At 33.9% G+C, this 23,627-nt stretch overlaps 1 protein-coding gene across 1 annotated transcript; it reads right to left on the bottom strand.

Annotated features, from left to right (window-relative positions):
• Window positions 1-7,184: 7,184 nt before the first annotated feature.
• LOC120353125 lies at window positions 7,185-11,250 on the bottom strand. Its single transcript, XM_039435810.1, has 2 exons — window positions 10,268-11,250; window positions 7,185-9,531 (listed from the first exon to the last, which is right to left on the bottom strand). The coding sequence occupies exons 1-2, from the start codon at window positions 11,183-11,185 to the stop codon at window positions 9,181-9,183; spliced, it is 1,269 nt and encodes a 422-aa protein (XP_039291744.1). The 5' UTR covers window positions 11,186-11,250; the 3' UTR covers window positions 7,185-9,180.
• Between the last annotated feature and the right edge of the window lie 12,377 nt (window positions 11,251-23,627).

Here is a 23,627-nt window from a genome sequence, read left to right as displayed (position 1 = left end):
GAATATCGGGGACCAAGCTTAGCTATTGATTCAATAACTTTATCGATTCAATAAATTTTTATTGGTTCCTTTAACATATTTATAGAATCCATAGCGATTCATCTGTTCAATGAATCTGGCAGCATGGCATGATTCCAAACCGACCACTTTCGTAAACAAACTTTATATGGTAGCCATGGTAACCAACTAAATCTTGTTTGTTTATTCCTTGCTGCTTGTGAAGTTCAAGTTGAAGGTTATTTCCTACGTTATTGATATTTTTTCAAGTCTTATTATAATTATGGCAGAGAAACGAGACCGGGGCAAGAATTTTTCAGAGGTTGAAAAAGAACAATTAGTAGAGATCTGCCTAAAGTATAAAAATGTGATAGAAAATAAAAAGACAGACAAATATTCAATGAAAGATAAAAGCAAGGCATGAGATGCAGTGAGAGAAGAATATAATTCTATCCAAATCACCGGTTTGAGGAAGGTGAAAACTTTAAAATCCCTCTACGATGGATTGAAGATGAAGGCCAGGAAGGAAAAAAATGAAGAAAGGGTTAGTATCTTTTCATATATACTATTTTTCTCTATTTTTGATGTCTCAGCTCTGCTTCTAGTGTAGAAGTTTTGGCGGCTAACGTTACTAATTACGGCACATTTGTATCTCAGTTATTTTTGAAGATATCGACTCAATTTTTTGTTTAAATGAAAGACAAATAAAAAAAGGTGTCGCTAGCCTATTTTTTGCTCATTAATCTAAATTAACTTTGTCTCAGAACGTTTTTTTTTTGTAGAAAACAATTTAAATTACGGTACTTTAAACGATTACGATAGTATCAACTGTGATAGCGATTGCCTGTAACCTAGTTCATTGGTGGTTGGTGCAGGATGAATCGATGGTGCATGGGATTATCGATTTATTGATATCGATAATTCTCCCTATAAAACTCCTGCATCGATTTCAGCTTTTTTTTATATAGTCTAAGGCCCAATTTCACCAAAGTTTCTGAAACCGCCGGTTTCGAAACTGTGGTTCCTGGCTGAACAGAAGTTTTGAATGCTGATGGATTTCACCAGCACAAACTGACCAAAGATTCCGAAACCGTCGTTTTGGGGTACCGTATCGTGAAGGCAGTGAATCCGCTTGACGTTATTTTTATAACCTAAATACTTTGTTGTGCTCTCGTAGTTTGTTGTTCTAACATGTTAAGAATACGAATAAGAATCTTCATTATTTAAGACATTGTTAACAATGCATTTACAAACGTCAATAATAGGTACTAGATAATACATAATAGTACTAGCCTGCAAATATTTGGTCTAGTCAATCACATAAAATTCTTGTATGCTATATAAAATTTAGGCTTTCAGTAGTTTTCAATTTTCTTCTGAAGAATGCAAGAGGCAATGATTTGATTCCTATTAGTAAAGAATTGTTAAGTATACACAAGTTTTTTTTTCTATTGGTCAATACTATAGCCATCTATAGTCTAAAGACCAATGAGCTAATTTTTTCTATCCTAAATTACTACTTGAAAAATTGAACAGTGAATTTCTCATTAGAAACTCTTACTGCTATTGTTTAATTAATATGTACACTTATTGACTGCACTATAGAAGCTAGATTCACTCAATCACTGCTCTGCTCTTTCACTGGACACTACTTGAACAAGCACTACACTAGTTCAAACGGTTTCCTCCTTTTGAGCCTCCGCACCAACCCTCCATTGTCTAGCAGCTGGATCGCCTCGACGTTGTCATGTTGGTGCAGTCGCCCCTCGTGCCTCTCCGCATGCCTCTGGATCTTGGTGGACACCAGATCGACGTGAAGGTCTCTATGAAGATCGCTGTTCCTGACATACCAAGGAGCATCCACAATGTTCCTTAGCACTTTGTTTTGAAAACGTTGAATGATATTGATGTTGCTTTCTTTGGTACACCCCCAAAGTTGTATACCATACGTCCATACTGGCTTTAATATCTGTTTGTACAGAAGTACTTTGTTTCGGATTGAAAGGACAGAGTTTCTTCCAATCAGCCAATACAGCTTCTTATATTTGATTCCAAGCTCTTCTCTCTTCTTCTTGACATGGGCCTTCCAGGGAAGCTTTGCGTCCAAGGTCATACCTAGATACTTGGCATCATTAGCATATGGTACAACTTGGTTGTTGATAGTTATTGGTATGGGCAGGTCCTTCTTATTGGTAAAATTGATGTGAATCGACTTTGTTTCATTCAATTTAATTCTCCACTTTCTAGTCCAATCTTGAATTTTGTTGATGGATCTCTGTAGTTTCTCTGTTGCAATATGTATAATACTGTCTACTGATAATATGGCTGTGTCGTCTGCAAATGTTGCTGTAGTATTCTCATCAAGGCTGGGAATATCGCTGGTATAGAGTAGGTAAAGAACTGGTCCCAGAACACTGCCTTGAGGAACTCCTGCTTTAATTTCCTTCAAATCAGAATATGAACTTTCATGCCTGACCCTAAAGTATCTGTCAGTGAGATAGGATTGTAATATATCTGTATATTGCTTTGGTAGCACTTTTTTGAGCTTGAAAATGAGACCTTCATGCCATACTTTATCAAAAGCTTGCCCTATATCAAGGAAAGCTGCTGAGCAAATTTTTTTCTCTTCTAAGCACTTCTCTATTACATTTATAATCCGATGCACTTTATCTATTGTTGAGTGTTTCACTCTGAAGCCAAATTGGTGATTTGGAATTATGTGCTGTCTCTCAATTATTGGTTTTAGCCTACTAAGTAAAATCCTTTCAAACAACTTGGATAGGACCGGTAGCAATGATATTGGCCTATATGATGATACTTCATGTGGCTCTTTACCTGGCTTCAGTAGCATTATAACCTCTGCTACTTTCCATATTCCTGGTACAAATTTTAGTCTGAAAGAAGCATTCAAAATGTTTGTTAATTTCACTATTGCTTTCCTTGGTAGGTGTTTGAGGACTGAGCCGGTTATCATGTCAAATCCAGGGGTTTTTTTGTTACTCAGATTTCTTATTTCTCTTTTCACTTCTTCTACTGCGACACGCATTATTTCTTGATTCGGCTGTAAGATATTCTCATCCGCTTCTAAAGTTTCGTCTTCACCTGAGTTGATTGGCTGGAAAACGTTTACAAGATGATCCGCAAATGTCTGTGCCTTTTCATCACTACTCCTCGCCCATTGTCTGTCCTGCTTTCTGAGAGGAGGAGATTGTTGAATGGTTCGTTTTATTTTTTTAGCTGCCTTCCAGAGTGAGTAGTCCGTGCTGAATTCTGCTGTCAAGTTTCTCAAGTAACTATTAATTGATTCTTCCTTGATACATTGAATCTCTCTCCTTAGTTCTTGAGTTAAATTGTTCAAAACTCTTTTGTCTTGGGGGGAACGTGATTGCTGCCATCTCCTTCTAGCTCTTCGTTTTTCAACAATCAATTCTCTGATTTCCGCAGGGTAATTATTTCCAGTGGTTCTTCTTCTGATTTGTGGGGTATTACACCATGCTGCCTGTTAGATATCAGTCACAAACTTCTCCAACTCCCGATCAATATGTTCTTCGTTCCTTAATGGTGAGTTCAATTCTATTCTTTCCTCCAGCATCTGTTGGAAGCCATCCCAATCAGTGCGGCTATTTGCTAGTGCTGGACAAGTATTTTCCTTCCTTAGAATTGAATCACTCAGAGTCATAATGATGGGTGAGTGGTCGGAATTAAGGTCGAAACTATCCTCTAAATGCAAATAATTTTTCAAATTTCAAATTTTCAAATTTCAAATTTTTCAAATTTCAAATTTTATTTATTCAAGTAAGTTACAATACATTCTGGTTCATACACGAATCTACAATAAATTACAGTACAACAGCCAATTATGCAGCAAATTTCACATATTATGAAAACTTATTAATTACAATGAAGATTGAATGCAACATTAGAATATTGATAATATAGTATTGTAATATAACTACATAAATCAGCGGTGTTTCAACAATGAATAAATGATAATTTCAATGAATAAATATACACCCCACTATATATTATATGTGTTGGGGTATAAGTAATTAGTTGCTTATTGCGTGTAATAATTACTATTTACAAACTTCATTCACTGATATGGGATTAAAGTTTTTTATAATAAAATTAGTAAAAATGTATAATACAAACAAACAAAATTATGGAATTAGTAAATAAATATTAATGTTCTATTAAGGATAATAATAAGAAAGGTTATTTTTAGAAAAATGAAAAACAGTAAAGAGTGGAATGAAGAATAAATAGTTTCAATATTTACAGTCTAACTAAATTTTCACAATTTTCCACTCCAATATCAACCAACCAGGAAAATAAACTTTTCTTGAACCTGTGTCTATTGAATTCTTCCCTAATGTAACTTGGTATTGAATTATAAATTTTTGGTCCCAAATATGTGTAGTTTCTTTGCCCAAATGTAGTGTTCATCCTTGGTACTATTGAATACGTGTTTCTCTGCCTTGTTTGATGGTTATGATCTGCCAGTCTTATGTGTTCGTTGTTTCTCCTCATTCGCGTGATGATAGCCTGGATGTAGAGTTGTCTTACACTCAGTACTTTACTGTCCTTGAAAAGAATGTTCGTGGGGAATTGATTCTCCTTGAAGCCTATTATTTTTAGTATTCGTTTTTGAAGTTTATAGAGAGGTTCAACATGTGTAAAATTCGTAGCTCCCCAGATAATTATGACGTATCTTAAAATTGATTGCACTAAAGAAAAATAAACAGTTTTTAATGTCTCATAGTTGAGGATTTTACGGAGTTGATAGAATTTGTAGAGAAGCTTCCTGATCCGGGTAATTGATAGATTAATGTGCTTGTCCCATTTGAATTTGTTGTCCACTATTGTTCCTAAATATTTTATTTCATTGACTTGTTGAATTGAAGGGCAATCACACGGTTGTTGGTGCTTCCACAGTGATGCAGATTATTGAAGAATCCGGTGGTCTCGTCCGTTCTGTCAGAGAAAAGGCTAAAAATTTCGTTTTTGTTGCATTTACTGTAAGCAAATTTTCTCTTAACCATTTATCGACTTTGATCAATTCTTCCTGTGCCAGATTAAAAACTTCCTCCCAGGTGTTTCCTTCAAATAGTATACACGTATCATCAGCAAAAGCTATTACTCTTCCTCTTATCTTAATTGAACATAGCTCATTTGCATATGCCAAATACAGAATTGGCCCAAGAACTGTTCCTTGGGGAATCCCAAACTTCATCGTTTCCTCTGAACTGAGATGTTCTTCAACTTTGACTTTTTGACGCCGGTCACAGAGGTATGATCTAAACCATGCTAGAGGAACTCCTCTAATTCCCATGGCTTCTAATTTCTTCAGCAGCAAACTGTGATTAACAGTGTCAAAAGCTTTTGCTAGGTCCAGGAACACTGCTGCACATTTTTTGTTATTTTCTAGCTTATCTGTGACAAAATTTGACAATTCTAATACCGCATCTTCTGTACTCCTCCCCTCACGAAAACCAAATTGATTCCTAGATAGTAAGTTGTTTTTTTCCATGTAATTCACAAGACGTTTCTTTACCAGTTTTTCCAAAATCTTAGAAATATTGCTTATAAGTGAAATAGGCCTGTAATTGGTGGCATTTGTTTTGTCGCCTCCTTTATGTAATGGTCTAACACATGTCTCTTTCATAGCTTTTGGAAAAATTCCTTTTGACAGACTTAAATTAAATATGTGAATTAATGGTTTTACAATTACATTTTTTATCGACTTCAATGTTCTATTATTGATTCCATCAAGTCCTGGAGCACTGTCATTTCGCAAACTACTAATAGCTTCAAGAAGCTCATCTTCAGTTACTGGGTGAAAGTAGATGGAGTGTAGAGTTCTTGTAACAGGTTTATATTGGGATATGATTTGGTCTAGTGGTTTTCTTAAGGAATCTATTATTGTCTCCGCCATTTCTTCACCTACATTTGTGAAAAAGTTATTCATGTGGTTGAGCACAGTTTCTGGATTTTCCTTTAGATTGAAAATCCTATCATCTATTTTAATAGCATTCAATTTCATTTTTGTTTTTGATTTAGAGTCAGTAGCATCTTTGATTACTTTCCACATTTTTTTATTATCCTTTCCAGCTTCATACAATTTCTCTCTATAGTATTGGTCCTTTGTTTCATGAATTAAAGCTGTGAGTGTATTCCTATACCGACGATAGAAGTTGGTTAAGTTAATGTTGTTTGGGTCTTCCTTTCTTCTTTTGTTGAGTAGATTTCTGGTTCTTATTGCTGCTACTATACCTCTGGTGATCCATGGTTTGATGGGTTTGTACTTCTTCTGCCGCCGATGCTGCTTGATATTATTTTGTATATGTTGTCTCAGAGTTGATAAGAAGGTGTCATAAGATGTATCTGGATTATTATCTTCTAAAACATGAATCCACTCCTCATTCAGTAGTTCATTCTTCAAGCTATTAATGTCTATTTTCTCGTTTATTTCATGTGTTCCAGTTTCATTTGCACTATTTCTCGAAATATGTTGCACTCCTAGAATTGTGGTGAAGTGGTCAGTTATTGTTGATTCATAAATGATTGGAAAAAGATTATCTCTGGAGTTGGTAGCAATGTGATCTATGCAAGAAGCAGTTTCTGTTGTAGTTCTGGTTGCTTGTTTAATGCAGAGTCTGAGCCCATGCTCGCTTAGAAGATCGCAGTAGTCATTCAATTGATGATGTGGACGAATTTGAAGGGTGTTAATATTCATGTCTCCGGCACATATGACTTGTTGCCCTCTTAATTCATTCAGGATCGATTCCAAGTCACTCAGGAAATCTGTAATATCATTGAAGGACGGTGATCTGTATATTGCAAGGATGTTCCACTTTTTGTCTGCTGCATCCAACCGAATATGTAGGACATTTGCCTGGTTAATATGTAGCTCAACACATTGTACATTTATACTATCTTTAACATAAACAACTACACCATCATTTTGTAATGGGTTGTTTATGGTGGAAAATACATCATATCCTCGAATGGACTGGAGTACAAATTCAGTCCTAATCCAGCATTCGGTTAGAATAATAACATCAAAAGAAAAATTAATGTCGCACAATTGAATCATCAGCTCATCAAAATTTCTTCTGATACTCCTTATATTGAGACAGAAGATGCTCAAATCACAAGAACTCAATGCTGCACAAAGTTGTTGACTGTTGTTGATCACTTCATCGTTTATTTCTTCAAAATAATCAAGATCCTCGAAGCTGAGCAAATTTGATAAGTTGTTGTTACTCATTATTTAAACTCTCATTAATCCCTTCCATGTTTCTTTCATTCCAGCTTAAGAGAAACTCTTCACTAACATCCTTTAGTTTTCGAATTAGGGTCAGCACTAAATCTTCTTGCCCTGTTGTGATATATCTGAAGGTTTGTGTGTGTCTGCTCATTGCTACTATTACATGTTGTGTGCTGTTATATATTCCAAGTTGTTTTTTATTGTTCCTTATCAGAACTACATTCTTGTGAGTTAAGCCCTGTGCTTCATGAATTGTATGGACTTTAACTGAAGGGTGAAGTTTTGATTGCAGCTCTTCTAGCACTGTTTTCTTCTCGAGCTGAGTGAATGTAAGAATCAGAGTGTTAGGTTCAAGTGGTCCAAGTTCTCCATTTGTTATTGGAGGTCTGACGGATAACAGGACCTCATTTTTCGTACTAATGTCCTGGTAGTAGCTGGAAAGGATGTAGCAGACGTCTATTGGACACCTTCTAGTTACTGTTTGATGGATTCTCTTCTCACAGAGAGATGAAATGTGTGACCATTCAGCTGTTAATTTACTTCTCTCTATGTAAGGTATTTGGTTTGAATCTCCTAGCAGAATAATCTCAGAAGCACCAGCGAGAGATGAGACAAATCCCACGAAACCTGCATGCATTAATACTGCTTCATCTATGAAAACACGTTTGTACTGCTTTTTTGATCCGTTTATTATAAAAGATGAAACTGTTCTATAATCCTGTTTAATTATTCTTTCATATTTATTTTTGTGAATTCTATTCACCTCTTGCCTAATTTCATTTATTCCAGCTCTTGTCTGACACAAAATGAGATCTTTACCTGGTGTATGTTGCTGAAGGATAAAGTGAGTTTTACCACACCCTGGAACTCCATCCATCCAAGTTATTTTTGGCATCTTACAATTTGTGATGTCAACTTTTAGAATATTCTTCAGCAGCTCAGCATTCAGCATGATTTGGGTGTCTCTACTGACTAGAATATACTTTTCCTTAGTTAAGAATGACTTTGTTGTTTCATTGTAGGGTACGTATTTTCCTTCATTTTCTAAACAGAAGCCCATTCGATATGTAGTGGATGTCGGCCACAGGAAAGTCTTAAGTCGATTGTCGTAGATGTTCATCTCGTTTCGCCTTATCTCTTGAATACATGCTGCTGAAGAAGAGATATTACTATTCAGTGATGATAGTACTCCCCTATATAAATCCGCATTCAGAACATCATACTGTTGAATAAAGTTCCTGAGTTCTATCATACTGTTCAAATAAGCATAAAGAATAGAATCATACGGTAGGTATCCTTTTGGACAATCTTCAGAGCCATCGTTTTCATGTGGTATATCCAAGAACTTTAGATTGTTTATTCCTCTGTAATAGAATACATAATTCAGGTTTTTAGTTTTAATTACTAAACTTAAAATGTCCAAGCATGTAAACTCGGAGTCAATATCAAAAGAATCTATTCCAATCGTAATGTTGTATTTATTTATCGATGCATATTCGTCTATTACCAGTAAGAGGTCACGGATACCTAATTGAGCCTCATTGTTATTATTTTGCGCTAATATCAATGTCAATGAATTTTTAACAAGATGAAAACGAATTGAGCTATTATTTACGTTCCGTAAATAAACAGTAGGTAAGCTATTGTATTCATCTTGACTCAGCGTTTTCTTCTTGATTGAATGTGCAACGCCTTCTGAAATACGTAAACAATTTTTATTCCAGCGAGCTAATGATAAATTAAAATCTGTATATTGACCAAAGCTGAAAATCAAAGACGTCCTACTTTTCGCTGACTGTTTTATTAATTCTGTTTTTTTAATAGATGATAGGAAATCTTGAATATCTATTTTTATATTTGATGCTGTGAATTTATTTGATGATTTTGAGCTGGAAATTCTATTTTTAATCTTTTTAAGCACTTCCATAATTTGTTCGATCAATTGATTGTTGCAATGCTTTCACATAGCTGGGACACTTTAGATAGTTTACTTTGTGGTCTGAGGGTTTATCAGCTCTTTTGCAGTTAAAACATACTGGAGGTTTATCGATTGAAGGGCAGGTTTTGATGTTGTGCCCTGTGATGGAGCAATGACCACAGATATCTTCTTCCTTTTTACAATGTTTTGTGATGTGCCCATAGACTTGACATTTATAGCACCTTTGCACTGCATGATAATCATTAACTCTACATGATGTCATATCTATAAATATTTTTTTCTTATTAATTATTGCTTTCCTAATTTCGGGTTCACATTCTACTACCCAATGCACGGAATCCTTGTTTTTCGGCCCTAATATCAATGTCAATGAATTTTTAACAAGATGAAAACGAATTGAGCTATTATTTACGTTCCGTAAATAAACAGTAGGTAAGCTATTGTATTCATCTTGACTCAGCGTTTTCTTCTTGATTGAATGTGCAACGCCTTCTGAAATACGTAAACAATTTTTATTCCAGCGAGCTAATGATAAATTAAAATCTGTATATTGACCAAAGCTGAAAATCAAAGACGTCCTACTTTTCGCTGACTGTTTTATTAATTCTGTTTTTTTAATAGATGATAGGAAATCTTGAATATCTATTTTTATATTTGATGCTGTGAATTTATTTGATGATTTTGAGCTGGAAATTCTATTTTTAATCTTTTTAAGCACTTCCATAATTTGTTCGATCAATTGATTGTTGCAATGCTTTCACATAGCTGGGACACTTTAGATAGTTTACTTTGTGGTCTGAGGGTTTATCAGCTCTTTTGCAGTTAAAACATACTGGAGGTTTATCGATTGAAGGGCAGGTTTTGATGTTGTGCCCTGTGATGGAGCAATGACCACAGATATCTTCTTCCTTTTTACAATGTTTTGTGATGTGCCCATAGACTTGACATTTATAGCACCTTTGCACTGCATGATAATCATTAACTCTACATGATGTCATATCTATAAATATTTTTTTCTTATTAATTATTGCTTTCCTAATTTCGGGTTCACATTCTACTACCCAATGCACGGAATCCTTGTTTTTCGGCCCTAATTTGAATGATGGCTTGCAACCTTCTTCAAATTTTTGTTTTTCTATTCCTGAATTGACAAAATTTTTGTTATATATTTCTTCAGTTACCTCTTTGTTAGTGAGATCAGATGGAACATCATAAACAATTATCCTGGGTTTTTTATTTTGGGGCTCAGTTATCTTGATTTGATCATTATTCACAGCTTTATTCTTCAATAATTTCTTTTTGTCCTCTAGAGAATCCAGAACAATGAGTAAACCTCCTCCTCTAACGGGTACTGTCTTTTTTATTTTAATGTTATCCTTTCTCGCGATGTTGGTTTTCAGTGTTCCTTTTATTTTTTCACTGTCTTGTTTCTCATTACCGGTGGAATTTGAGGGTTTAATTAAGACTACCTGTTCTTTTGGAAGGATTTTCCTGACTTGATTATTGGACTGGGGATCGCTTGAAGTAGCTTTTTTCGGTAGTTGTATCATGTCTGCGTAAGTAATAGGCCTGTCTTTATTTTTAATTTCCTGAACAGATTTGCTTATGTCCTGTAATGAGTCATGAATTTTCGGATGCCCTAAAGTATCACTTATTTGGCTAATAGTAACTGCTCTCGTTTCTACTTTCACGATTACCAATGCTAATTTTTGAACTAATTCTAAGAAATTATCATATTCGGCTCTGGAAACCTTGTTTTTTTTAAATTCTGACGAAGCCCATTCCTTGAATTCCGAAGAGATACTCTTCATGTTCATTATGTCTGTGTTGAATTCACTCAGCAATAATTGTTCAACAGTTTCCATTTTACCTGGTTGTTCTCGTACTTTGAGTCCTTGGTTCCCTGGAAAGTTATCCTCTTCTTCCTCCTCCTCGAATTGCGGGATCAGTCCATCCGGTGGTTTGGTTGGTGACCTCATCTATCCGACGACGATGACGTATGAAGATAGCTGCTGTATGGTTATGTTCCAGTGACCCACTTATTGATGAATGATGATTGTTTTGAAAACTATCACTACGGTGAAACTAAACTACTAAGATGTTTACTCTACGAGCGCTACTGTAAGACTGAATTAACTGATATATTTTTTGTCATGAAGAAATCTATGAGATCTGGGATTTTCCTTGTATCGGTGGGCCAGTAGGTTGGTTTACCAGTTGAAAGAGCTTCGCACCTCATCTCTTTCATTGCTTCGAAGAGCTGTCTTCCCTTGTGAGTTGTTAAGCGCGATCCCCAATGCACGTGCTTTGCATTGAAATCACCACCAAGAATAAATTTTACTCCTAACATATCAAGCAATGTCGAATACTCCTCTCTTCTGATGGAATATCTGGGAGGACAGTAAATAGCTGCAACAACAAAGTTATAATTTACTGCTTGAACTGCTACACCTATCAATTGAATTCTATCACTTCCATGTTTCACTTCTTCATGATGTTGTAGATTGTCTCTGATAATGATGGCACTCCCACCCCTCGCGACATTGCTGGGATGTAAAGCATGATAGATCTTAAAGCCTTTGAATTTGATAAACGATTGATTTGTAAAGTGAGTTTCAGATATAAGACATATATCTATTTTTTCTATGTCTAGAACTACTTCTAACTCCTGTTGCCGTTGTAACAATCCATTCGCGTTCCATTCCATTATTTTTAGTGAATGAATCATTTGAATTTCAGTAGTCTACTCTGTTCTAACTTCTGAAATTTAGATTGTAGTGAGGTGATTATTTGCTCTTGTCTATCCAGTTTTGCCAAGATTAGCTGCAAAATATTATTGGTGCCTTCTTCCACTTCACTTTTTGGCTCTTCCAATTTCGATCTATTTTCTTTTGAGACAATCTGGGCGAAAGTCAATTTCTTAACTGCACTACCATTGTTTAGATTGTGAGCTTCTGTATTTTCCGTGATTCTTGGTGGGATATTTTGAATGATTTTCTTTCGTAAATCTGCAATAGTTTTTGTTTTAGTAGAATTCCTGATCTTTTGCAATTCGATTGCAACAGTGCAACCTCGATAGCTGGCTGGATGTGCTTCACCGCAATGAATACATTTTGGTAGAGCATCGTTGGGTTTCGAACATTCCTTTGTTTGGTGTTTACCTGCACACTTAACACACCTAGGCTCCTTGTTACAATATTTTGAGTGTGGCCGTATGCTTGGCAACGTTTGCATTGCGGTATCAGATTGGCCTTCTTCAATGCTTCAACTTCCACTCTACAGCCAAGTATATTTTTCAATTCAAATACTGTTTTTATATCTTCTTCCGCGCTGAATGATACCATGAACATATCTAATGGTTCTCTTGTCTTCCACCTCAGCTTGTTTACAACTTCTAGAACTTTCAATCCTCTTACTTTCAAATCTTCCAGAATCATTTCTGTACTACAAGAGTGATGAAGCTTTTTAATCATCACTCTTATTGGTCTCGACTGTTTATCTTCATAGGAGTGCCAGTTGAGCCCATCTTTAATCAATTCTCTGGTAATATTCCGATAAGTTTCTGAATCAACTGCATTTACTTTAATGTTTCTTTACTCAACAGTTTAATCCTAAATTTGTCAGCTGGTGACACTTTTTTCAAACTCGTAAGAAGTACATTCAGATTCTTAATACCATCCACAATGATTGGCGGTGGTGGCATTTCTTTCTTCTTCCTCTTCTCCTCCTCACTGATTGGTTTTTCCACAGGAGTGATTTTATTATTCAAATTTTGTTGCTTCTTTTTTGCAGACTCATTTTTGATTTCTGGCGATGGGGTGCTAAGCTTCCTCTTCTTGGTAGCCCGCTTAGTACGAGTTCTGATCCATTCAGTTTCTTTAGCCAATTCTTCTTCATTTGTCGAGTAGTTCTCGGCTGCTGAGCTAGTAGGCTGTGGGCTATGGATCTTTTTCTCAATATTGAGAAATCTTTTTTCCAAATCCTGCATTTTTTGCAAGAGTTCGGCGTTGCTTCTCTCTAGCTACTTCCTCTTCTCATCAGATTCCTTCCAGGCGATGAAAAGTACCTGCTCGGCTGAAGATTTGAGTTTATTTGCTTTTATGTATTGATCCAGTGAACACTGGATTTCTGGTGTATTTGCCATGTTGTTGGTGTCCATGCTCTCGTTAGTGGCTTCCCTTTCTTCTTGCTCTGATGCAGGAAAACTTGGTGGCTTCACTAAGTCGGACATAGTGCGATTTCGCTACCATACATTTCAAACAGCACTCGTAATCAACACTCACGCACACAAGTGATGTATACTGTCACGTGGTAAATTAATACCACCAAATATTTTAAAATGAACCAATGAAATATAATAGAACTATAAAATTGGAAAGAAGGTTAGACCTAGTCAAAGGATAAATCAACTCAAATCAAGTATTATTAGCGATTAGGAGTAATAGCATTATCAACAATGATAAGAAAACATGTATAATTGTGATTTAATAATTATGAGAACCCATTGGTAAGATCAAAAAATTATAAAGCGGCTTACTTATTATTGGCGGATTATAAAAAATAAAATGCATGAACATTGAGGTTAGAGTTATTTGTTTACATTTTGAAAAGAATTAGTCGATCTTGGATAAATCGATAATTATTAGAATCAATACTGAGCGAATCAGCTGATTATTCGATCAACCCATATGACAGGTTGAATTATATAAAATTTACTCATAAAGGATATATTATGTATACTAAAGGAAGTCGATGTATAGAAATACGAACACCCATTATTTTTGTATAAATATTTATTATAATCTAAAAAAGCACGATAAATCAGGAGTATACAAAACTCATATAAAAGAAAAACTAAATGTACTAAAACCGCATGTTATGGTTTATTTATGAAATCAATTTAAGATAGACACTCCATACATTTGTATAAAAACTCTTTTTTATTTAATTTTTTCCATTATAAAGTCGAGGAAGCCCTGATTCCCAAGGCAACCAATTGCATTGAGCCTATTAAATTGAAGGCCAATCAGAGAGTAGTTTACAGAATTATTCGTGGAAGAGACAAATTTTTCTAAAAACCTCCTTCTTCTGGCTTAAGATCCCGACCTGAGAGGATGCACATGGAGTTTAGGGTTCTTTCTTCCTCTTTTTAAAATTTTAAAACTATTAAGCCAAACCCTTTTTTAATGTAAAGTATTTGTATTAAATGTCGATTATCTGTGAACTCAGTGCTGTCAAAGAGTTCGTAATTTGTAAAGATTCCCATAAAAATAGCTTTAATTTGAAAGAAACTTATAAAAATCTGGATCACGCGTTAGCCCAGCAGTGACGAAAAGGAGCCTACCTAATTAATTATTGGAAATAATTAATTCAATCCACGAGACCGTCTAGAACTTCAGTTCAGTGAGTGATAAGTCAAACGAGCTCGTTTTTTCTACGTTCAGTGGGGTAATTAATAAAAAAGCGCTATTCAAATTAACTTGAATTAAATAAAAAGTCACCACATGTTGAATAATATCACATAGTTCATAAGAACATTTTATAAATTTATTTAATATATGTAGGAAGCTTACTTCCATGCACAGCCCGAATTCATTAAATCCCTGAGATCTCATGTTTGAATATTGATTTATTAATTATAATTTTGTTAATTGAACAAAGTATATCATATCAAACTTATAGACCGAACAGGTTTTCGTTTGCAGAATTTTGTATTGATTGGAAGTATAAATATCAGTATTAAATATAATATATTTATGAATTTGAAACTCATTATTGTGAATATTAGCAAAGCCTGTGATAATTATTCAGATTTTAGAAATAGATTATTTAAGTGAATTATAGATATATCGAATATTTTATGCACATCTTTTTTATGGGAATATATTTTGTGTTTTATGTCAGCATACAAACTTATAGAATTTTTTATTATATCCTAACTCATCTTGTGTTATATAGTTTGAGCTGTTTTGGTACCAACAAATATTTAGCAGCACTTAAAATTATTGAATCAAGTAATATTAATCTTATTCAGAGCGCTCAATATTTATCATCCTTTGATGATATTCATCTCATCTACCAGAACAAGTATATTGAGAAATTATATTAATAAGGTTCCAGTTATATCATATAAGGATCCAGAGAACTTCAAGAACTGGCGTTGTAAGTTCTAAGGAATTTTGGAAGGGTATATTGGTGAATACTTGTATTCACGACGAGCGTTTTAAGAATCAACTAGAAACAACTATAGTTGGTCCTTATTATTCTCTAGTGGTACATGGTTACTGATAATCAGCCATCAAATATTCTTTTAATTTCCTTACTGGTATTCTTCAAGAACTTCATAGAAGCAGCGGTAAGAATTATCAATCACCGGTCCTTGAACCTCATGGTGATTATTTATATTTATAAAATTCATGTTTCTACCACTGAGCTAGAGCTGAGGTTTGAACCCAGTAATTTTGCGAGCCGGAAGGCCTTAATTTTTTGTGAATTTATTCGCAAAAGAGGGAATTTAGAGACTGCTCTTATAAGTATCAGAAACACCGTATCAACTGTGAAGGATTTACAATTCACAACTTCACAATACTTAAAGACAGATGTATACTCAAGATTTTTTTGCGAAGTAGTGATCCTGAGCTTTTGAACTCTGATATTATTCCTATTTCTGGTTTTACAGATATTGTGTGTCCCATCCATGAAAGTCACTATTTAAATAAAAAAATATTCAGATTACTACTATGTACTAGTTCAAAAATGAAGGCAGTCATTCTATTCTATTTTGCTTGACTAACACTGAATAAGACATAGAAAGAATAGACTATTCATATCCTAAATTTATAAAGAAAGAGTCCTCATATCAATATTACAAATCAATCCTGTATTTCGAGTTTTTAAATAGATTGGAGGAATTAATAAAGAATTTTGACGGTATTAGTTGGATCAATCCAATATATTTTTCCATTTTTATTTGTTACTTTGAGCATCATGATAAAAAGCACTCCTTTCAATTAGGAAGCTATGCAAATTTGCGTATTTATTACCAAAACACAGAAAACTTTGTATTTGAGAGAAATAAACATTCAATAATAAATTAATGTCTACAATAATTTATTGACTTTAACCTTCTCAGCAAGTAGAGACCCTTTGCTAGTCGTCTACTAATGAACTCTGCATGTGGCTGCCAATTAAGTTTTGAATCAAGAACAATACCTAAAAATTCAAAAGCTTCAGTCCCTACTTCATTACGGTAATTAAATTTCTATTGTAAGTGGACAAAATATAAGAGTGTTTTTCTAGGTTCAATGAGAGATGTCATTAATCACATGAATCATTAAGGAGTACAGAGCTATCATTTAGAAAATTTTGTACTCCTGTTTTGGATTCACAACTAACTTTGAGATTAAAATCATCAGCAAAAAGAAATCCTGCTTTATGAGTACCTTCTATGCTACAAATTATGTCATTAAATATAGGCTATTAAAGAGTATTGTTCCAAGTATGGAGCATTGAGGGACCCTATACCGATCCTTCCTGCCCTTAAAGAACTGACCATCTCTGTAAAACTGGTTGCGGTCTTTTAAATATGACATAACGAGATCGATTCATTCAGAATTGCTGCCATAATAAGAAAGTTTGCTACCAAGTATGTTATGCCAGTATCATAAGACATACCAGCATATGACTTAAAGCTAACAGAAAGATCCTTATCCAAATAATCAACAACACTATTTACTAGTCTTGTAACTGCATTACATGGCCTGAAGCCAAATTGTTTTTCAGTAAACATACCAAAGCTTTCAAAATGACTTGATATCTGGTCTTGCATTATGGCCTTGAATACTTTGGATATCACAGGTACAATAATTGATGGTCAGAAGTTTTTTTATCGCCTTTTTTATATACAAGTACCTTAATGTTTTCCAATACACTTGGAAAAATGCCCTTGCAAACCAAACAGTCATACATATACGTATAAGTTGCCTTTTTCTTGTTTCTATAGTTTCTCCAGTGTTGTAAATTAGCTATAGGTATTATTTGTAATCGAAAATTTATACGTTTTTATCTGTTAATTAGTTTTAATTGGGTCATTTATAATATAATAGGTAGTTTAATAAGAAACTCATGGAGAAATCGTTGAGTGGGAAAACGATTGGGGAGCCTCTGCACATATATATATATATATATATATATATATATATGAACAGTTCTGATTGATAAGAAGACTTATTACTTTAAATAAATTATTGAAACAGTTGGATTGGTTATAAAATAGGAAGCGAATTCAACAATTTTAATGAACTACTGCCTAATGAATTAACTAACAAACTTATAACTAAATCGAAACAATATCAAAATAATCAACTGACTATTGAACAACATTTGAAATGTCAATACATGAGTGTGTGACCTAACATTCAGCTCTTTACGATTGCAGTAGGCTACACGAAAACGCAAAAGTAGTGCAATATAAAACAGTTTATAGGTTATAATCGCCCGTTTTCGAAGGCTGACCGACCAAACTTGGCCGGTAAGTTTTAACTGGAGTTTTCGGAGTCACGTGACCCTAAACGAGTGTGGTGAAATTCGATTCTGTCGTTTACGGCCAAACAGCAGATTTCATTTCGATAAACACTATTGGTTTGGTGTTTGGTGAAATCGGGCCTAAGTTTACGATTGCTTTACAATATTTTTTTATAGAACCAATGTAAAATACCATATGGAAAATTATTTTGAAACTTTAATTTGCAATTTTTATCTTTAGTTATTCTATAAAAATAAATCAGTAATATTTTTTTTATTTATTGAACATGATATTTTTTGAAGATTTTAATTTTTTTAATGAAAGAGGAAGAAAAAATAGGTGTTGGCAGCTGAATAACAATTATAATTGATGAAATTTAATATTATTCATATTAATAACCAATATTGAATTTCACCTAACCTATAATGTTTTTACAAGCACCATAGAGTTGTAGAGTGTGAAATGGTAAACCTTTGCCCCACTTGTTGGGTGATATTATGTAAAATGGTAAATTTAGTATATATAAGAGCAGTTGCTAAAGTCCCTAATTTGCGAATAAATTCGCAAATAGTTAAGGCCATCTGGCTCACAAATTTGCTGGGTTCAAACCGCAGCTCTAGCTCAGTGGTAGATACATGAATTTTCCAAATATATTTAATCACCCCAAGGTTCAATGACTGGTGATTAATAATTCTTACCGCTGCTTCTATGAAGTTCTTGGAGAATACCAATAAGGAAATCAAAAAGACAGTTGATGACTGATTACCAGTAACCATGTATCCAACCGAGAATAATGAAGACCAACTATAGTTTTTTCTAGTTGATTTTTAAAACGCTCACCATGAATACAGGTATCCACCAATTTATCCTTCCGAAATTCCTTAGAACTTACAATGCCAGTTCTGGAAGCTCTGAATTGATTATGCAGGTCCTTTTCGTCTTGGCAGGGCTCGCACGTGGTCCAGATTTCTTATAGTTTTCTTTCCGTATTACAGATATATTTATGGGAATTGATTACAATTACGAACTCTTCAACAACACTGAGTTCACAGATAAATAAACATTAATTACAAATAGTTCACATTTAAAAAAGGGATTGGCTTGATAATTTTAAAATTTAACAAGAAGGAAGAACCCTAATTTCCATGTGCATCCTTTCAGAACGAGATCACAAGCCAGAAGAAGGTGGTTTTCAGAAAAATTTTATCTCTTCCTTGAACGATTTGTAAGCTTCTTTCTGATTGGCTTTTAATTTAACAAACTCCATACAATTGGTTGCTTCAGATTCAGGGTTTCTTCAACTTTATAATAGAAAAAATAAATAAAAGTATTTATATAAATATATGGAGTGATTGTCTTAAACTATTCTGATAAATAAATCGTGATATACGATGCTAACATGTAACATATATTTAGTTTTTTATACGAGTTTTGTATACCCTTGATTTTTGTACTTTTTTAGATTGTAATAAATATTTATGCAGCAATAATAGTTGTCCCTATTTATTTACATAAATCTTCCTCAGTATATATAATACATCTTTTGTGAGTAAACTTTATAATTCAACTTGTACTGGTTGATCAAACAATCAGCTGATTTGTTAGGTGTTGATTCAAATAACTATTGATTTATCCTAGATCGATTGATTCATTTAAAAGTGTAAATAAACAATTCTAACCTCAAATGTACATGCAAACTTTTATTTTTTATGATCTGCCAAGAATAAATAAGCCGCTTTATAATTTGTAATTCTGCCAATGGATCCTCATTATTGTTGAATCACAATTATGCATGTTTTTTCTTATCATTTTAGATAATACAATTACTCTTTTATCACTAACAACATTCGATTTTACTTGAGTGGTTCTTTGACTAGGTTATCTTTCTTTTCCATTTTATAATTCTATTAAAGTTCAATAGTTCATTTCAAAAATATTTTGTGGTGCTAAAAAACCACGTGACAAAAGTTATAGAGTTGTTGCTCTATCCAAATGATCAAGTTTGAAGCATGCCCAACAGTGACATCGGTTTTTGTAATTGCTCGATGAGAGAGATTCCGGTTTCCACTTGATCTAGGTTAGGAAACTTTAGATTAGAAGAAGTATTGATTGGAAAAACTTAGGTCAGGAAAGTTTACATTAGGAAAAACTAAGGTTAGGAAAAGCTTAGGTTAGAAGAAGCTTAGGTTAGAAAGAGCTTTGGTGAGGAGAAGCTTAGGTTAGGAAAAGCTTAGATTAGGAGAAATTCAGGTTTGGAGAAGCTAAGGCTGTGAGAAGCTTAGGTGAGCAAAAGTTTTGGTTAGGAGAGGCTTAGGTTGGGAGAATCTAAGATTAGAAATAACTTAGGTTAGGAGAAGCTTTGTTTAGGAAAAGCTTAGGTTAGGAGAAGTTACGGTTGGAAAAGCTTAGGTGAGGAGAAGCTTGGGTTAGGATAAAGCTTAGGTTGAGAGAAGCTCAGGTTAGGGGAAGCTTAGGTTGGGGAAAGCTTGAGTTTTGAAAAGCTTGGGTTGAGAATAGCTTAGGTTAGGAGAAGCTCAGGTTAGAATAAGCTGAGGTGAGGAGAGGTTTAGGTTCGGAAAAGCTAAGACTAGGAGAGGCTTAGGTTTAGAAAAGCTAAGATTAGGAGAAGCTAAGGTCAGGAGAAACTAAGGTTAGGAAAAGCTTAGGTTAAGAGAAGCTTTGGTTAGAAGAAGCTAAGGTTTGGAAAAGCTTAGGTTAGGGACAGCTTAGGATGGGAAAAGCTTAGGTTAGGAGAAGCTTTGGTAAGGAAAAGCTTAGGACAGGGAAAGCTTAGGTTAGGAGGAATTGGCTCAGGCTCAGTAAAAGAAAAGCTCAGGTTGAGAATAGCTTAGGTTAGGAGAAATTCAGGTTAGGATAAGCCAGGGTTAGGAGAGGTTTAGGTTTAGAAAAGCTGAGATTAGGGAAAGCTTAGGTTAGTAGAAACTAAGGTTAGGAGAAACTAAGGTTAGGAGAAACTAAGGTTAGGAAAAGCTTAGGTTAGGAGAAGCTTTGGTTAGGAAAAGCTAAGGTTAGGGGGGAAGCTTGTGTTAGGACAAGCATAGGTTAGGGACAGCTTAGGATGGGAAAAGCTTAGGTAAGGAGAAGTGAAGATTAGGAGAAACTTGGGTGAGGAGAAGCTTTGGTTAGGAAAAGTCAAGGTTAGGAAAAGCTTAGGTTGAGGACAGCTTAAGTTGAGAAAAGTTTAGGCTAGGAGATGTTTAGGTTGGGAGAAGCTCAGGTTAGGAGAAGCTAAGATTAAAAAAAGACAACTTGGGTTAGGAGAAACTTTGGTTAGGAAAAGTCAAGGTTAGGAAAAGCTCTGGTTAGGAGAAGCTAAGGTTGGTAAGATCTTGTGTTAGGGGAAGCTAAGATTGAGAAAAGCTCAGGTTAGGAGAATCTCATATTAAAAAAAGCGATTTTGAAAAAATTGAATATACAATATATAAGCAATGTAGGCCTACAATAGGTCTATATAGAAAATACAATTCATTAGCCTATTGTTAATAAGTCCATATTGAGCCTACTCAAGCTTACCTTTTCAACTAATTTTGGGCTAGTTGGTGTGAGTAAGAATTGTTTTTTTTTAGGATTTCTATAAAAAATAATCTTATTTTGAATAATAGGTCTATGAACTCTAAGAAATACTTAATTACCTATAAACTTCAGTGGGATTACAATTGCTTATTAGGTATTAAAAAAAAACAGCAATAGTTTAAAGAAATATCACGAAAATTATATTGTCTCAATATAACATTTTTATCACTTTTACCACATCACTTTTATTGTAAAGTGTAAATAAAAGTCATTTATCATTTATCATTTTATAATGTAGCTTGGTTATGAGTTAATGTAGCTTGGTAATGAGTTGATTTTAAAAACTATATTCAGTAAAGATATTATTACTTGAATTCCTGCCTATTTTTCTGTGAACTCCAATATGACAGAATATTAATTAACCTAACCAACTAGAGTTCAGTCTCAATTGAATCGGATAATTAGAGTTCTACTATTACGTAGGCTATATGAAAATTTCATTCAATGTAATCTTATTGTTTTTCTTTTGAGCAATCACAAGTGATAAGATAACTGTTATCAAGATAAAACAGTAGCTGAAACAGTCAGTTTAGCCATTGCCAACTGAATTTCTTGAGTATAATCTAGAATAATAATATTATTGTCGATTGACTAAAAATATTGATACCATATTGAAGTATGGAAACATGATAGTCAATGTCGTTGTTGAGTCGAGTCATCAAGCCGTTACCTGTCCGGCCTTTTGAAACATTAAAATTTATGAAGAAAAAAAAATAAAAATGAATTTTCATTTGGTATAATCCTTTAATATTGCATAAAGCATAATCATAGTATATGCTATATTATTTGCTAGTGCATAAATATTAATTAATTCAAGACTACAGGCATCGTCTACTGAAAATAAGGTTAGTTCATCTGAGATTTTTGGAGTGGCATTAATATTATTTAAGTTAGAATCGTTTTTTTTTTTTTTTTTTTTTTTTTTGAGTTGAAAGTAGGCTAGTGACACCTATTTTTTCTTTCTCTTCCATTTAAAAAAAAAATGAGTTGATATCTTCAAAAATAGCTGAGATACAATTGCGCCGTAATTAATCACATATACCGGAAAGCTTAGGTTAGGAAAAGCTTTGGGTTGGGAAAACTCAGATTAGGAATATCATAATTTGATGATTTCAATAATCAAAATGGCTGCTACTCATAGGTTAAATGCATGTAAAATTGTGCTACTTTGAACTTAGTTTATTTTAAAAACAATAGTGACCGCCGTTTAATTTTTGTGATGTGCTTAAAATAACATACTAAATCGATCCCAACCAAAAATTTGATGACAGGTATGTTGGCACTGGACGTGCACTCATACCGAAGTTTGTTTTTAATTTTCGGATCAAAATTTTTCTAATCATTTGATATTTAAATTTGTGTTTTATTACATTTTTTATTAATTAAATGGAATTCAAATTCAGTCTTTCTATTTTTACATGATTGGTACTCTCACCGGTACATTACTTCAATAATAAATCTATGTCATAGCTATCCATAGAAACCAATATTAATGAAAAAAAAGCATGAAGAATTGAGGAATAACGAACTATCTTCTCTTGTAAATTGATTATAATAAGCATGACCTACTATATTTGAGATATAGTAGAAGTAGGCATAGAGCAAGGATATGGTGGACATGGCAATTGATATTAAATGTCCACTTAAAAATATCAACAAAAGAATGCCATATGATTAGAAAATATATATACACGAGCCAAATAATAAAAATAATATTGAATTAATTACAGTAATTTTAAAGCTCTCCTTTGGGAGACTGGCTTATTGTTAGTAAAGATAGTCGTTTCTCATCTTTGAAGAAATAGTAATTGTTACATTACACTATAACTGATTAACTGGATGTTATTCAGAAATGTTATGTGCCATCACTTGGTTATGGGAACTAGCTTATGGTTGAGAGGGTCAATGTGCTAACCACACATTACCTCTATCCTGGTTGATGATTGTTCACCTCTGGTTGGTGGATCGTGCCCGCAATTAATACAATTAATTTTTTAACATATTGAAGTTTGCTTGCACTGTAGAAAGTATAAGAAATTTTAATAATACAATTTTTCTAAAATATATAGTAAAATTCTCTATTTTTTCAGAAGTGATGGTCATTCCTGCAACAGAGGAGGTGGAGGAGGTAGTAGTGGTGGAGAAGGCAGAGGAGGTGAAGGAGGTGGTAGAGGTGGAAAATAGAGAAATACCAACGCCAACAAGGCCTTTTAAAAAAGCAATAACGGAAAGCCCTATCAAAAATATGAAGAAAACTAGGAAGAGAAATTTTGAGGCTCTATTAAAAGAACAGTACTACGCAA

The sequence above is a fragment of the Nilaparvata lugens genome, chromosome 9 (assembly GCF_014356525.2).
Source record: "Nilaparvata lugens isolate BPH chromosome 9, ASM1435652v1, whole genome shotgun sequence".
Classification (NCBI taxonomy): Eukaryota; Metazoa; Arthropoda; class Insecta; order Hemiptera; family Delphacidae; genus Nilaparvata; species Nilaparvata lugens.
The sequence above is the reverse complement of the archived record's forward strand: the minus strand, read 5'-3'. Positions and strand labels throughout refer to the sequence as shown.